This window comes from Brachionichthys hirsutus, unplaced genomic scaffold (genome assembly GCF_040956055.1).
Source record: "Brachionichthys hirsutus isolate HB-005 unplaced genomic scaffold, CSIRO-AGI_Bhir_v1 contig_273, whole genome shotgun sequence".
Taxonomy (NCBI): domain Eukaryota; kingdom Metazoa; phylum Chordata; class Actinopteri; order Lophiiformes; family Brachionichthyidae; genus Brachionichthys; species Brachionichthys hirsutus.
In genome coordinates this window covers 66,988-83,111 of record NW_027180466.1, presented here as the reverse complement: position 1 = coordinate 83,111, position 16,124 = coordinate 66,988, and the positions used below count along the sequence as shown (strand labels likewise).

At 39.7% G+C, this 16,124-nt stretch overlaps 1 protein-coding gene across 1 annotated transcript in view; it reads left to right on the top strand.

The window, feature by feature from the left end:
- LOC137915108 (dual specificity calcium/calmodulin-dependent 3',5'-cyclic nucleotide phosphodiesterase 1A-like) overlaps positions 1-16,124 on the top strand; it is a 48,760-nt gene that overhangs the window by 4,451 nt on the left and 28,185 nt on the right. The window contains exons 2-5 of the mRNA XM_068758594.1: positions 4,466-4,516; positions 5,122-5,287; positions 10,581-10,700; positions 13,649-13,675. Of these exons, the coding sequence (XP_068614695.1) occupies positions 4,466-4,516; positions 5,122-5,287; positions 10,581-10,700; positions 13,649-13,675 (364 nt within the window). The remainder of the gene's footprint in view (positions 1-4,465; positions 4,517-5,121; positions 5,288-10,580; positions 10,701-13,648; positions 13,676-16,124) is intronic.

Genomic DNA, 16,124 nt, shown 5'->3' with positions numbered 1-16,124 from the left:
GATCCATAGCAGCAGAAGTTGGTGGTTTTACTGTGGGAATTACATAATTACTTCAGCCTGGTCAAACATTTACTCGCAAAGATTGTCTGTATAAACTAAAATTAAATGGCGAGATATTTATTAACAATACTTTTTTTGTGGCTTTTATTAGAAAGGTAGCTCAAAGAAATGGTGGTGGTTTGTCGGTTAATGTGGGCTCTCTAGAGAATGAAGACTGCATTGTCCTTGCTCCAGTGTCATCTGCAGGGTACTTAAAAAGAAAACAAAATAAACACAGTTGAGGCAGTTTGTCAGCTGGGTTTATTTATTTATTTTCTCTTAAGAGTACAGTGTATTCTTGCTTGTAATGGTTGCAGTGCAACCAGTTCCTGAACACTCAAAGCCCAGTGGTATTGATTTAGTGGCTTGTTTTGGACTAATTACACAAAATAGCAAAAAAAAATTCTCCACCTTTACCTCGCCTCTCAAGAGCCATAAGGTCCTTGTGCTACTTCTTATGTGGCAAAATATGCTTTTATAGTCCATTTTGTAATTAACGTGTATGAGCCAAACTACCAATTGGCTCTGTTAACTGAGCTTGCAATGCTTTTGCTATAAATTATTGGTAGAAGGAGGAGTCACGTTTCATTTAAGACCTCTAGAGATATCCTCTCCTCCCATACACCACATCTACTGCCAACCACAACACACACCTACTGGAACTCTGGGGGGAAGAGAGCTGAAGAGAGTTAGCAGGGAGGGAGAGAGGGAGAAAGCACACAAATCAAGAGCCATAAGGTCCTTGAAATTATCTTGTTGAGGTGCGAGAAACGGAGGGAACAAAATATATGTTCAACAAAGACAAGGGCTTGTGAGAAATCTTCCAGCTTTGCTGCCTGTAATGAGAAGTGGCGAGTCTCTGATAGTTCCACACCAGTGCTCGTCACCAACCAGAGTCGGAGGGCTACATCATTTTTCTCTCCACGAGGAGAGTTACCCAAAGGAAACTGGAGCAAACCACTGAAACTGACGAGTCATTAAAACAGCTCAAAAGGCTTAAGGGTGACTAGAGCGATGGAAGCTGACTCCAAGAAGCACCGATTTAGGAAAGGTCGGAGTGCCACCTTCAGCATTGACGGCTTCAACATAACAATCGGTAAGAATTTGCAGGGATGACAGAGCAGGAAGAAAGGTTAGATGGGCTTGCATGCGAGCGAGATGCACGAAAGTGTGTGTGACAAGATGCACTTGAGAGAGAGAGAGAGAGAGAGAGAGAGAGAGAGAGAGAGAGAGAGAGCATGGGGCAGGGCAATGAGGCTACAGCACAGTGACATCGTTAAACACATCAAATTTCAGCCTCTCTGCACAAGCTACATGTTAGTCCATTCTGCTGAAGTTGATGCTTTCCTCTATTACATCCACACCATGGAAACAAGGGGACTTCAGTCTAACACTGTGTGCTGCTGACGTCACCATCCATTGATTCTATTGTCTTGACAACCAGAGTGTTGATGAACTTATGTGCCACTTGCGCTGTTTGTCTTTGCAGTGCCTGTGAAACCTCCCAGGATCTCAGAATCAGATGGTGGTTTATGCAAAGTTGTTTTGACAGCTTTATTTTTTTATGCAGCAAAAGTAACAAGAAGAGAGATAAACATATGCTGTGTTTGCTTTCATCAAATCTTATTTGGTAATTGTGGTAAAATTGAAATCTTGCTGAAAACCTTTACAATAATGTTCTCTCTTCTGACACAAATTTAAAGTTTTGATAATAGCAACGCCTTTAACCAGTAATATTGCAAACTGTCTTCGCCCTGTTTGCTCCGTCAGTCAATTTAGTTAAGAAATGCAACTTATTTATTGACATTTTCATGTGTGGGTTTCAACCTTAAGATCCAAATGTCAAAAATGAAATGCCTAATTCCCAAATACTTACATTCTGTATTCAGAAGGGCTGCAAGTATATGGATAGTTACTGTTTAATCCATATTTTTACTCATATTAAGAACTTTTTATTGGTATTTTTTAATTTTTTCTTCCATCAATCTTGTGAATGCGATATCTCCGGAACATCTTTAAGGACTTTTTTTTTCAAAATTTGGTACAGGCATCTACTTGGACTCAGGAAAAACAACCTGGTGGTGCTCAAAGGTCAAAGTCATTGTTACCTTGGCAAAAACGTAAGAATCCATCAGTCAATTATGAAAAATATGGTGAGGTGATGACATTTTATATCGAAAAATAAAAGGTCAGCTTCACTGTAACATAATAATGATCTCAGAAACACCTTTCCAGTTATTATCCAATGCCAAATTGTGACCATATGCCATAATTAGTGATGCTAATCCTCAGTGTGTGACCTTCAGTGCTGCTTGTTTGAAACCGTGTGTGATGAATCTGCATTTCTGAATTTGTTGCTACTTCTTGGAATGGTTGATTTTAACCTCCAAAAAGGTACCGATTTCATATCACTCCCAAACAGTCGGAAAGAACGACAGTTGTTATAGGAACCTTTGTTAAAATCAATTGTTCACTTGTTCAATGCCTTGGTTTCCATTTGCACAGTTTTGTTTTGTGAGTCACCTCCTCTGAAATGCGACTAGACAACCAGTGTTCACACCTCTCGCAAACTCAGTTGTAGCTGGCAGGATATCAGCAACAGTGTTCTGTTGTCTGTGAGGCTTGTTAGGTTTATTGTGTTTTTGTTGATTGCTTAAAGCTTATGTGGAGAAAGCAGATGTTACTTTTTCAACTCATGCGTTGGTATACAGAGCCTTCTCTGGCAATGTAACAGTGACAATGCTGGATGGATGGATGCACTATCCATTTGGAAAACAAAAATGTCTGCTTTTAAAACTTGAAAATTAGTCTGCATAGTCTGAGTGATGTGAGATTGTTGGCATTCATCTTAATTATACAGACTGATATTATACAATGCAATTAAACGTTTCTGAATGCTAGGGGTTGACTTTATTAGTATTGTAAATGCAGTGAACAGAAAACATCAAAGAAAAAGGGTGGATCTTAAACTCTGAGTTGATTCTTGATGTTATTTTGGTGAGGAAACAAGACTTCATTCTGACTCGAACGCCTTCACAGAATGTTGAGAAACTTTCATTTTAGCATGCAACAAATAATTTTCCAAGTGAAAAGCAGAGCTTTGTACTTGGAGCGGAAAATATTTAAGGATATTTGTGCAGATTTCAGATATACCTCTGGGGAAAGAAACATGTCAGCAGCACTGAAAGGGAAGTTTGGGTGAAAAGGAAGGAAATCTATAACCACTGTCAACATTTACTAGATTTACAGATGTAGTATTTATTAGGCTTGACTTGATGTATGGATTTAAACCATGCTTGGTGCATAGAAAGAAAATATAGAAACATGATTAAAATTCCTTATTTTTTGATGATCATATTTATACCCATATTTATACAGATTTAGTCCTACAGCTGAAAACCTTTTTGTTTAAAGAGATATTTAAAAATACTTTTAGAAATCTCATCCTTTCATATGCGTAATGAATAGAAAGGTATTGAAAACTATGTCGTGAACTCTTACAAATTAGTTCCAGTGATGCTGTCTCTTTAATAGTCTAAATCAAAGCCCAGGTACATAGCATCCGCTGGTATCTGAAGTAAGTTTCCATAGCAACAGGTGCACAGCAATACAGCGCTTAGTGGTTCCCTTTAGTGCCTCATCTGCAGTACTCCACAGGATGGTGACTGTAGTGGACCAGCTGCAAGACTGATGCTTTGTGTTACATAAACAACTCATCTCACATCCCATTCATTACAACTGTACTTCAGCCTACAGCCAATAGTACACATGACCCGCCAGCTCTTGAAATATGAATGTATTCATATACATCTGCCATAGTGCTCTCAATAACCATTTCTGCCCATGGCTCCAGTGTGTTACAATACAATCTAGGACCATCAGTTTAGAGATGTGCATTTGTCTTTTTGTATTTCTCTCAGCATGAGGTACCATGCTGCGTTCGCTGATGAAGTGCTGTGTCCTGCTGATTAATCGAAATGCATCATTTTTACCATCAACTCCACTTCCAGAAGTGTGTGTATTTTACCCTTCTCTGTCGACTCTACATAGAGCGTGTAATGGTCTGAAGTCTGATTCTAGCCGGGTGTCTGATGTGATAGCAACAATTACAGTACTCTGACAATCGCTTAAATCATGCTTCAAGTCAATTTTGGGATTTTGGGCCGCAATGCCATTTAGCAAGGCACCGTACCCCTCAACTGCTCCGGGTGCACCGATCACGGAGGCGCCTTCACCCTATTCTCTCTTCGCATACTAGGGTTCCTGTGCATGTATGCATTTGTGTGGTTCAAGGGGTCCATTGTGATAGGGTTTAAATGTAAACTTCCTTTCCTTTCCTTTGCTAATTGTATCGTAAGTGTTTTAAAGAATTGCATAAATAAGTGGCAACATTTAATTCTCTCCTATCCATTTTTTCTTCCTCCAGTGGCAAATGAAGATGGTGACAGCGCCACAAGACCGCATGCCAGTTTTGCACGTAAGTGTAATTCTTGCTCTGTTTGTCACATTTAATTTTAAGCAATTCAGTGTCTTATTTAATTCAATATTATTTTAACAGTCCAGATACAAGTATTGAATTAAACATTTTAGAAGGAGTAAATTAAATATAATATTAGCTACTTAGAATTCTGTCCACCTCATTAAAATTGAGGGGATCAGCATTTTTGTTTTACTGAAACAATAAAAATGTCCTTGCTGATAATCAGTCATAATCTACTCAGTATTGATGAGGATAGATTTAACCAGGGCATATTTTACTGATAAAAGGGGATGTATATATTTAGTATGGATCAATGATTGTCATCTATCAGTATGTTCCAGGTGAAGTGCTGTAGTACTGCACTTTATTTTGAAAGACAAACTAGCATTGACAGCATACAACCAGAAGAGGGCAGCATCGGAAAGATGCTCGATTTACTACGTCACCTATGCTGATGCCCTGAAAACCATGGCTGGGAATTTAAAAATGCATTTTTTGTAAATGTAAAAAATGTATACACTAAACAGCATGTATACTAAACAGATGTAAACCTGATTCATGGCACTTTTTTTTTTAATTGAAATTATAATTTCTTTCTGCAGGCTCAAAGTCCCAGAGTGCTTTGTGGAATGCCATCACGGCAGGAATGGGCATCAAAGGCAAAGAGCAGAAACCCACCTTGAATGACCCACAAAGTTCTGAAGAGATTCTGGCTGAAGAGCCGCCTACAGCAGACGAACCAGACGCCACATTAAAAACAGCCATCAGGTTTGCTTCTATCAGGCTGCTTCAGCAATACAGGAGAACAAAATGTTTCCCTTTATTATTAGTTTGCTAGAATCAAGTCCTTTGTCAAGCAGCAGAGGGACATTGATGACAATGTCTACTCTAGTCCATTAATTTACACAAGTCTAATTTACATATAGTTAGTACTCTCTATATAGTATGGATGCAGACCATACTATATGGTCAGTAACTATACATACCGTATATGTAACAAAGCAACAAAGCAACCTATACCATAATATGTCTTTTAACATTTCGTATTCATTTAGTATTTTGTAACTCGAGTTCAATGAATTTTAACTTGAATACTAAGTCCTTGCTTTCTATGGGCAAGATAAGCTTCCTCCTGTAATGTAACTAACATGAAAACACACCATCACAGTGTATGACAAACACATGCATGTTGCTAATTGCTATGCATCGCTGCTGACCTCAGGGGACACGGGCGTGATTGATTCCACCTTGATAACAAGGACTTCAAATTTACATTAACATAATTTGTTGTCACTTTTAGGATATTGAACGTCTTTTAACGGCTGATTCTAATTAACCTTGATGGCACTGGAGACCATTACAAATGCCGCAGGTGGCGAGAAGGGAGCATTTGTCACATTATAATAAATATGCACCCAGTATTAGATAACAGGCTTTTAAATATGTGCAAAATAGATGAAGGATTATGCAAGCCGATTTGGAGACACAGTTTTTGTTTTTTTGAGCTGATAACACTCATGGATGTTCGTAATATATGGGATGTTTGGTTTAAGATTGTGGACATCATCTAATTTTCCTTTGCACATTCTCACTGCGGTAACGCATACAAACATGCCGGGGTAGTTCTATCTCAAATTACAGAGCTGTTGTTCCTTAGAAAACAGGCCCCTTTTCCAGAGTTGGGTAGTGGCAAATAGTAAGTGATTTTCCACTTGACTGAACACAACCTGTTCCTTCATTTGAAAGCTGCAGCCAAGTCTCCACAGAGAAGCATAGCACAGAGCAACTAAAAGCTCTTCACCTGTCATTTAGCAAACACAATGTGTCCAAAGAGACAGTGACACAAAGGACAGCACTTTAGCTTTCATCGTGATGGTAAAAAAAAATTGTCAATCAGTCGCCCAATGCTGCTAAATATTTAGCTGTACCTCAAGTATTTGCATAACCGTCTAGTGGGAAGGGAATAATGATTCGTTTTAGTACAGTAGTACTAAGTGTTACAATTAAAGTGAAATACTGTGTGTTTAAAAAGATTAATCTGCTCAATGAGATCAGCTCGTGGCTGAGAGAAACATTTTCGCTTGTAGACTGTTTTTTTTTAACTTCACCTTAACGCCTCCGCTAACTATGTTGGTTGTGTTATACTATGGCGGGTGGTCAGTATCACTAACTATCAAATCACAGAGATTTTCTTTTGTCTTCTAATTTTGAGGCTGGTTCTGGTGATACCAGCTGGCAATGAAATCCTGCCCAGCTATATCAAGTGTCGGAAAAACTGGCATACAAATTGACAGCTAAGAAGCATAAAGCAGGGTTTGTCAATGCTCAGAAATCAGAATGTTTCAATAATAAAACCTGGGTTCTTCTCATGGAAAGAAAAATACAAAATCAAAATCAAGCTGCTCCATGATACTCAGAAAGGGGAGCCTGATTGCTTCTCACCTCAGCATCACATTTGACAGTCTCTATCAGGGGTGAAGAAGGATGTTTCTTCTCTTGGGAATGTTTCCATCTCAGCCCCTTTGTGAATGAATGTACAGCTTCATGGTCAGATGCCCTCAATTTATCCAACCTATACTTCCAAGCATCCAATACAAAACACAAATGAAATATAGATGGAAAATTACATTTTATGATAAATGGCCTTTGCCAAAATGTGGTCATTACTGCAAATGCGATTTCCATTTTGATGCATAGATATTCTTATCAACTTGCCTGGAAATTAAAATGAGTTTTGAATTTTTCATGCACCTCCAAATTGCCAGGAGTGTTAATGTCTTGATTTCATCGATGTGTGAGCTTTGAGGGAGCCTGATTAGGGAGCACAGTGATAGGAATACCTTAGTCGAGTGTAATTTCCAACAGGTCCCTCTCTTAGAGTCAAATGGACAATGTATTATTACAAACCTTGATTCACTAAATGATTCTGTGAGCAGCTGTTGTGATATTAATGAATTACTGACATAATTTGATGATTTTTGTCTCTTGTGTTCGTTCCTGACTCTTGAAATTAAAGAAACTACAAATATCTTTTACTATAAGCATGAAAGCGGAAGAAAATGGATAGATGTCCACACTTATTCATTATTGCGGCAGTGTCCAGTCCAAATAAGTCACTGAGTTCCTTTTTTCCGGACGCTATTTCATTCATCAGTTGGCAATGTAATTAAAGCATTCATTGATATTCCTTGGGTGCAAATTCTTGGGCTGCATCTCTCAACAAGATGGCATTCTTAATCCTGCTAGTTTATGCTTCAGAGAACTATTTTCCTAATTAATATGGGATGATATAAATATGATGTCTGTAATTCCGTAGCCATTATTCGTCTTTGTTTCAAGACAATCCAAAATCTGGTGATGACAGAGGAAAAAGAAAAGAAGCAATTGCTATAAACTTTGATATTTTATGTAAAGATTGTTTAATTTAGTCTAGCTTTTATATAAAATTAATTCACACCTCACAATATGCCAGTGTATAGTCCAGTGCTGACATTCACTACCAGTGCAAACATGTAGTATGCTGTATAGTCTGTAAAGTCAAAAAATAAAAGACTGTAGTGTTATTGAGTCATTCAGGCAGGAGAAAATGGCATTACATACTTTGCTTTTCTGTTAACTGTAAGTTAATTATACAAATTGCAACTCTGTTAATGTTGCACCCTTGAAATTAACGACTTGACTCACGTTCATCTTTGTTTGGCAACTTTTAATTACAGTCCTCGGTTCAGTAACGTCAATCAATCTTTTTGTTTCCTGCGTACTACAACACACTGCCCGGACTCCTTTTCCGATCAGGCCATTCGTGTCCCTCCCTCCCAAAGTGACACTCCCATGTTACAGCACAGGCACAATTCCAGATATAAAACAAACAAAGATCTTGAACCATCAATCCAAATTGATTGAACCAAATATATGTCCTACATCACTAGTTTCCCAAACAGGTGTATCCAAACTCCAGGGCGTTACATTAACATTGACATTGACACACCAGTCAAAGCAGGATTAAGAATAGAATACAACACTTGGTCTGGTGTGTAAAGAGAGAGTGTGAGGTTGTCATTTATGAAAAGTAACAAAAATACTCAAATCGGAGGTTAAAAATACTGTTAAATGATAATAACTGTTTTTTCATTCAAACTACGAAAAGCTGTGGAACCTAATCCATCATTTGTCTTACGCTAATAATCTAATTGTCATCGACAGAAAGAGATGGTTGTTAAAAAAGGACACATCTTTTTAACCATTTGAGTCTGACAGCCCTATAGGAAAGAGTCATCTACTATAAACTTCAAACTATTTCTTCAACTCAAACTTACTATAAGCTCCCCCTTTCTGAGTGCAATGCGAGTGCATTGACCTTTCTGCCCCTTGTGGTGTTTTTGACAGAACCATTCTCACGGGGCTCAACCTGATTCAGGATTTCTCTGACACACACAGATGACGCAGAACAGGCAGTCCCGGAGGCGTAAACCTGCGAACAGCAAGCACTCACATGTGAAGTTGTTTTGGTTTCCCCTCAGGTTGACTTATCAGTCATGCCCGTGGCCTGAGATATTCTTGCAGTCTTCACAACTCCAAAAAAGGCAGAAGAATGTTAGTGATGAGTTAATGGAAGAATGACAGAAAGAGAAAAGCAGAGGGAGCGACACAGATAAATATGTCTTTGAAGAGAACGTCATCGGGCTTCATAGCACTCGGGCAGAGCCCTCGCCTCGCTCACTTCAGAGTCCCTATTCCAGCAGATGAAAGCATGAGTGTCTTTCTTTCCTTGCATACTTCATCAAGTAATTGAAAGCCCTAAGAGCAAGGCGGGGGGCGGGGGGGGGGGGGGGGGGGGGGGGGTCGGTTCAAAGAAAACAGAGTCTGGGCTGAGTCATCCTTGCCAGTTCTGGACTTGAAGACAATAAAAAAGAGAAGTATTATCTCTCGGGTTTTCATCAGATGTTGTGAGCTATACAAGGGAAGTTAAGGACACGAGTGAGAGAATCCAGCAGAAAGGATCCAAATACTTTAGATATATTCATTTGACACACAGTGAGAAACTAGAAACTGGTCAAATAACCGCTATTATCTGACCATACACCTATAAAAGCATACTTGTTTTATGTATTAGTCAAATAAGACATTTTATGTCTTACAATGCTTGCATTTTGTAGGATTGACACTGATGTGAAAGAGCACATCAGTGTCAAAGCTCAGTTTGCATGCTATGCTATTTAATCCTCCATGGCAGGACATTCATTATATTGGTCAACAAAAGCCTCCTCCACACTTTCATATCTACAGCTTGTGCATTTTTCAGGGTTGTTTTCATCCCTTTGATTGCTGATCAAAACTGTTGACAGAGTTTGTGTTTGCGTGAAGATGACTTCCCTTCCATGAGAAGTAGGCAGATGTGTAAAAGTGGAAGAAGATGCTATGGTGTTACTGCAGCGTCTCATTATTTAAGCAGGTATTTTTCAGGAAAGCAGAACACGTGTCCTAAAGATCAGCACCTCCCCAAACTGATTCATTTCCTCTATCACTCTCTCTACTTCCCCTCTGGGTATAAAGGAACACGGTCTCTCATTATCATCCAGACTCCTCCCTCGCTTTGACTGCTGGTGTTTCTTCTCCCTCCCTCTTGTGTGGAGCGCTCAGCAGTGAGCGTTAATCCTGGATTGAGCTGCACTGCCGTCTGCATCCCGTTGTTGCTGGGAGAGCATGGCATGGCTCCAGGACCCCTGATCACTCAGAGAAGAAGTGAACGAATAAGACGGAAACAGAGAGAGAGAGAGAGCGGAGAAAGGAAAGAGGCGGAGTTGGGCTGTTTCACGACTGTCACAGTGTTATTGAATTTCAGTTACACACACTTGCAAACACACAGGAGGAAAAAAGACGAGGGATGCCGGCTGGTTAATCGTAGCTCTGGGTGCAAATGTGAATGAAGAAAGAGGAAACCTCGGACAAGTCCTTGGTTTCACCACATTCCAACATCTCTCCGCTCCGAGTTGTGTCTTCATCATCGCTTACTTAAGAGGGATTAAACTTTTTTTTCTTCATCTCTTGCTGGCACGTTGAGAACTCGTTTAGCTTCTGACATGGAGTCTCCTACTAAAGAGATCGAGGAGTTTGAAAGCACGGCCCTGAAGTACCTTCTGCCGGATCAGATTGAAAAGATTTGGCTCAGGCTTCGAGGACTGTGAGTATACCCACTTTTGCTGCTTTCAACAAGTGCGTGTGAAGCATTTCTGTGTTTGTGAGTTAGAAAAAAGGTTTGAATTAAGCTTTTAAAACTCGTATGTGTAATAATCCATAATGGCTTTCCTGTAATAGCTTAATGCAGCAGTAGGTATTGATTGAAAAGGAAACATTAAGGAGGGATATAGGGAAGAGCTGAAGCATCGCAGTGATGGCTTGTTTTTTCATGAGTCTATGATTTTTTGGCACCATTTGTATGATTTACTGTGGGTGTGTATGCCAGTGGATGCGAGAGATCGAATTAAAGCTCAGTTTGCTCATAATTTTACCCTTATTTCATAATGATTTAGGTCAATTTCAGCTCTTTGTTTTTCACCACATGCATCCAAAATCGTTTAGCGAGGCAAGGAGTATTTCATACAAGTAACACCTGTTGTCAATATAGAATCAAGACCAGAAAGTGTTTTGTTGTTGAAATACTTAAGCTAAAATAAATTCTTCTCTAGTTACTCATATAGTTTGTCTTTCAGTATCCCTCTTTAAGCAATGCAAAAGCTGCCTTTGGGAGACATCAGCGTTACTTTGAAGGCTTGTGTTCAAATTTGTTTTTAAATATTACTGCTGGGCGTCTGAATGATCCTCCTCCTGTGTCCTCCACATGATTGCGTGAGCGAACCATATCAGCCTTCCTCGCATCTCTTTTCACGTCACGGTGTTTCATTCTTAGTTCACTTCACATCACAGAGTCTCTATTTTTCCATGAATAGCGATTGTTTCTCCCCCTCCATCCCTCTTTGCTACAGCTAGTTTCCTCTGAAGATTGTATTGCCACACCATCATAAATTCCCAATCATAACCACCTGTCTTTTTTGGATACTTGTTGGATAAGCATGTCAGATGAATGGAGCGAGGGGGATTATTTTCATCCCAGCTATGCTGCGGTCTGCTGAATGCTCTGGGGGCTCCTGTTGTGTGTCAAAGATCATATTAGCCTTTAATCTTGCAAAAAGCTTCTGTCTGAAGAGAGGGAGCGCCAACTAACAGGCAGCCATCGATGTTGGCATGTGGAAGCGATTTTATGATGCACACTGCGTACGCCGGTGTGGATGATATAGATTGAATGTGTTTGAGTCTGTATGTGGCAGCTTGGTGACATTTACTGTATGTGCTGCCAGCTTATTTGAGAGATTTGTTTGGCAGCTGTATGATTTGTGTGTGTGTGTGTGTGTGCTGGATAGCTACCACAGCACTCTAGCATAGAGTACTCCATAGAGTACACCAATCATCCATGGATAGACAGAGAAAGAATTTGCTTTGGCTCTGCTCAGCCTTCAACGAGTGAGTTTACTCATCAGATGGCCATTCACAGATTTTTAAAACCCCTAAAAATGTACTCTCACTTAAATTTGTCTTAATAACTTCTCTATGACCTTTGGAATTTCCATGACCCCTTTCAACCCATATCCTCATATCCTCATTATGCTGAGGAAATTGCATTAAAGGCTTATAATTGAGAAAAGGGTTAGGGTTAGGGTTACAACAACTTGTGTTGTTGACATATTTCACCATTAAGCATGGTCAACATGGGGAAGGGGATAATGGGGCGGGGGGCAGACATGCGGAGCATAGTAGGAAATATTCATACTTACGATTCTCACTGTTATTCTAATTTATATTTCTTTCAATTACTTCTGTTATCCATGAGATCCTCTTAAAACTACTCCTGTCTTTTTGTCTTTTCAACTTGAATTGCTAATTGGACACCAAATGAATACTCTGACTATTTATGTCCTAATCATAAAACAGCCCTGAGGATACCTTCCAGACTCACTAGTTTAGCTTGAAGTTTTAAGTTGAGCTTGCAAAAAGGTTGATAAAGAAAATGACTGAAACACAAATCAAGCTAAGTGCTGTCGAATTCTGCCTGACTGGAATATAAATGTGTCTCTGCAGTCTAACAGCACCAGGTTCATCTCACTGTGCTATTATGAGTGCTTTAGGTGTGTGTGTGTTTTAGGCCAAATGTTAGGTTAAGTGATAGTAGGTGTCCTTTGATGTGACAGTGTAGGTTCCAAGTGTGTGTAGCAGTGAAGTAAGGGGGTGGAGTGTTGTGTGAATGTATTCCATTATCTGTTTGAGCATAACATTACATATTTCTTAAATCCCCCATGTGCATGTATGTAATTATAGTAATTTGATGTTATGATGTAAGACTTTAAACATATTGGCTTTACAGCAAACTGAAAGCTGGATGCAAAAGGCTTGGGTTTGTGTTTTACACCCAGATTTTGAAGATTTGCTCCATCCTTGTATTTTGAATTCTTGAAAATGTATTTTAAAGCCAACTAAAGCCAGGTGAGAACAGAGCATGGCAACGTTTCCTGCATCCACAGCAAGTTTGTTTGGCTGTGGTGTAATTCCTTCTATCCACTGGTGAATTCAAAGTGTATGTCATACAGACAGGATGTTGCTGCACCATCATCAACCAGCTTGTGCCTATTTGCTGTTTCTGTTGGATACTCTAAAATGGAAAGACAAACAAATCTTTTTTTAGGCATAAAGTCCTTTGAGAGCACAGTGGACAGCGCCGTTGCCTCACAGCAAGAAGGTCACAGGTTTAAATCCGACTTGTGGTCTTTCTGTGAGGAGTTTGCGTGTTCTCCCCCGTGTCTGCGTGGGTTCTCTCCGGGTTCTCCGGCTTCCTCCCATCACTAAGAACATGCAACTTAGGTCCAGGTCAATATTGTAAAAGAGAATTCTCAATTAACTTACCTGGTTAAATAAAGGTTAAATGAAATAAATACAAATAGAGCTTCTCAGTAGCCAGTTTTTGTCAAAGACCCGTTTGTCTTTCCATGTAAATTATATGAAATTTTAAAGTTCTACAACATTTACAGAGTGACATTTCAATCAATGCCTTACTTTTCTCATGTTTGCTTTTTCTGATAGGCGCAAATACAAGAAGACCTCCCAGGGGTAAGGCTTTCTTCTGGGACCCTTGACCTTTTTCCCTCCTCATCTCATTCCTTGTCTTCCTTCCACCCAACCCCCTCACCCCCACCTTCCTCCCACTTCTAAGAGTTCTATATTTATTCCATCCGGTTTGGTTTCTCTTCAACATCTCTGGATCTAATTCATGCCCTACTCCTGTTTATTATTTTCTTTATTTTCTTTACTTGTTATTCGTTGATGCTCATCTTACAAAGCGATTTGTACCTGTAGTGTAAGTGCAATTTTAATAAAGGATGTTATTAGTATTGCTATGATAACTACAATGATTATCCTTTCTGTTCATTCATCTTCATTCCAGAGGGACACACATCTTACAAGTCGAACACATGTGGAACACGTTTACAAAACTGGCACGTTCTCTCTAGTGTTGAATCTTGAGTCAACTTATCATCTTTAAGAAATAACTGGAACCTAGATAGAGATAAATCAAGAAGAGGCAAGCATCACCTCACTGACATGGAAAATCTTGACAAATAATGGCAGCTCCCTATATGCTATAGCTTCTTTATCAGGATTCAATGCAAAGAAGAGGTCAAACAAAACTGTCAAATATTAAGCCGGATCTGAGAATGTTGTTAATGCACTTCAGCATTTTGTATACAATATTAGGTCAGTGTTATAAATAGATGCTTTATTCCACAAAACAGTGAAGTAAATGCATTTAGTTTCCGTTGGTTGGATGAAGTTCTTCCAAAGATCTTTTCCAACCGCAAGCAGGAGGTCGGAAAAGACCAAGCCCCACAGAAAGAGTCTAAGACAGCAACACATTGCTTCCCAGTCTGTTAACACCAAGCTAATTTACCATCTTAGTGATGTAAATGCTTAAAAACAGGGAAACCTCTCTCGTGAGTTTTCATCATAATGATCATCAGAGTGAAGGCACATGTCATATGTCACAACAATGATGTGCTTTAACAGTGGAACAGTGGAGTATATGATTATTTAGCCCAGGCAACACGAACAACACTTGTTATTACATCAGTGTTTGTGGTTTTGTGGAATCTTTATTCATTCATTCATTCATTTTCCAACTGCTTTGTCCGTTATGGGGTCGCGGGCCAAGCTAGAACCTATCTCAGCAGTCTGGACAAGCCGCCAGTTCATCGATTTGTATTCAAAATATTGAAATAAAATCAGCTTTGAGTAAGATATTTAAAAGAGTAAACTCCTCGTTGCATAGACTTAATCAGCAACTGGTCTGGTTACTATCTGACAAATTCAATGGAAGAAATTGTGTTAACTCAGTAAATAGGAAATTGTAACTGCTCTACAAATGAAGCTCACAATAAAAATAGGTTGCATGACATTTTGCTGTGAACTGCAGCGCAGCGAGCGTAATTGAACCAAACCCTCCTCGTGCTGCTTACTGGCACAGCGAGCGGTCGTTTGGAGCTGGCGGTTGGAAACTCTCATTCTCTCTCCTCTCGTTGCTTCAGCCTCTCTCGCTCTCTCGGCTGGGTGGGGGAGTTCCTGTGTGGAGGAGCCAGATGATTGACAGCTCCATATGTGTCTGTGTAATTACAGTCTGGCTAATTGGCAGAGCGAGAGGAACGCTGGGACATTGTCATTACTGACACACCAGTAAAACCCCTCACACATGCAGATGGAGGGGGTGATAGCCCTCCTCAAACAGAGTGGGACGAGAGAGAGGAGCATTTGTGTCAGTGTATGTTTGTTTGGTAAAGGGACTATAAGGAGATGTCTGTGTAGGCCTTTGTGCTTTTTATGAAGGTTGGTGTTGGTAGTGGGGAAACAGTTCTCCTGTTACTATGTTTATGTGTTTAGTTATGCTCCTCTTTCAACAGTTAACCATTCACTAAACTGTCCTCAGATATTGCTGGCACGCCAGATAACTTTCCTTTCTTGTACATATGCAGCTACCATTGATGATGGTGGAAGGGTTAATAATAGATATTTACTGTGAATTTTGAAACCATAGGTAAAACATTTCATATTGGCTGCATGAATGTATATTTTAAAATGGGGGTAAAAGTGCAAGAAGGAGAATCTTGAGGCCCTATGTGCTACTTCTAGCTGGCCAATTTCAGATACCTTATGACTTCAAAGTCCACATAGTTCCCTCAGTAAATAGAGGGGCGCACTGCTTTTTTCTATTTCTGAGCAATTATGAGAGACCAATTTCTTTAGGAGGAGGAGATGATGGACTTGCTCTTTCCTCTCCAGCTATCGAGGTAGGCCCCGCTTCTGGGGCAAAGCCAGCCATCCTTCATCAACACATCACTGAGATACATTTCAGGGACCACTGGTGACTTTAAAGTATTTTTATCATATACATTCAAAAGCCCAGATATCAATTTTATTCTGGCAGCCTGCAGAGTAAAAACCAGAACACTTCCTCTCGTCAAAATAACGGCATCATTCACCCAAGCATGCTCACTTCCAGTGATTATTA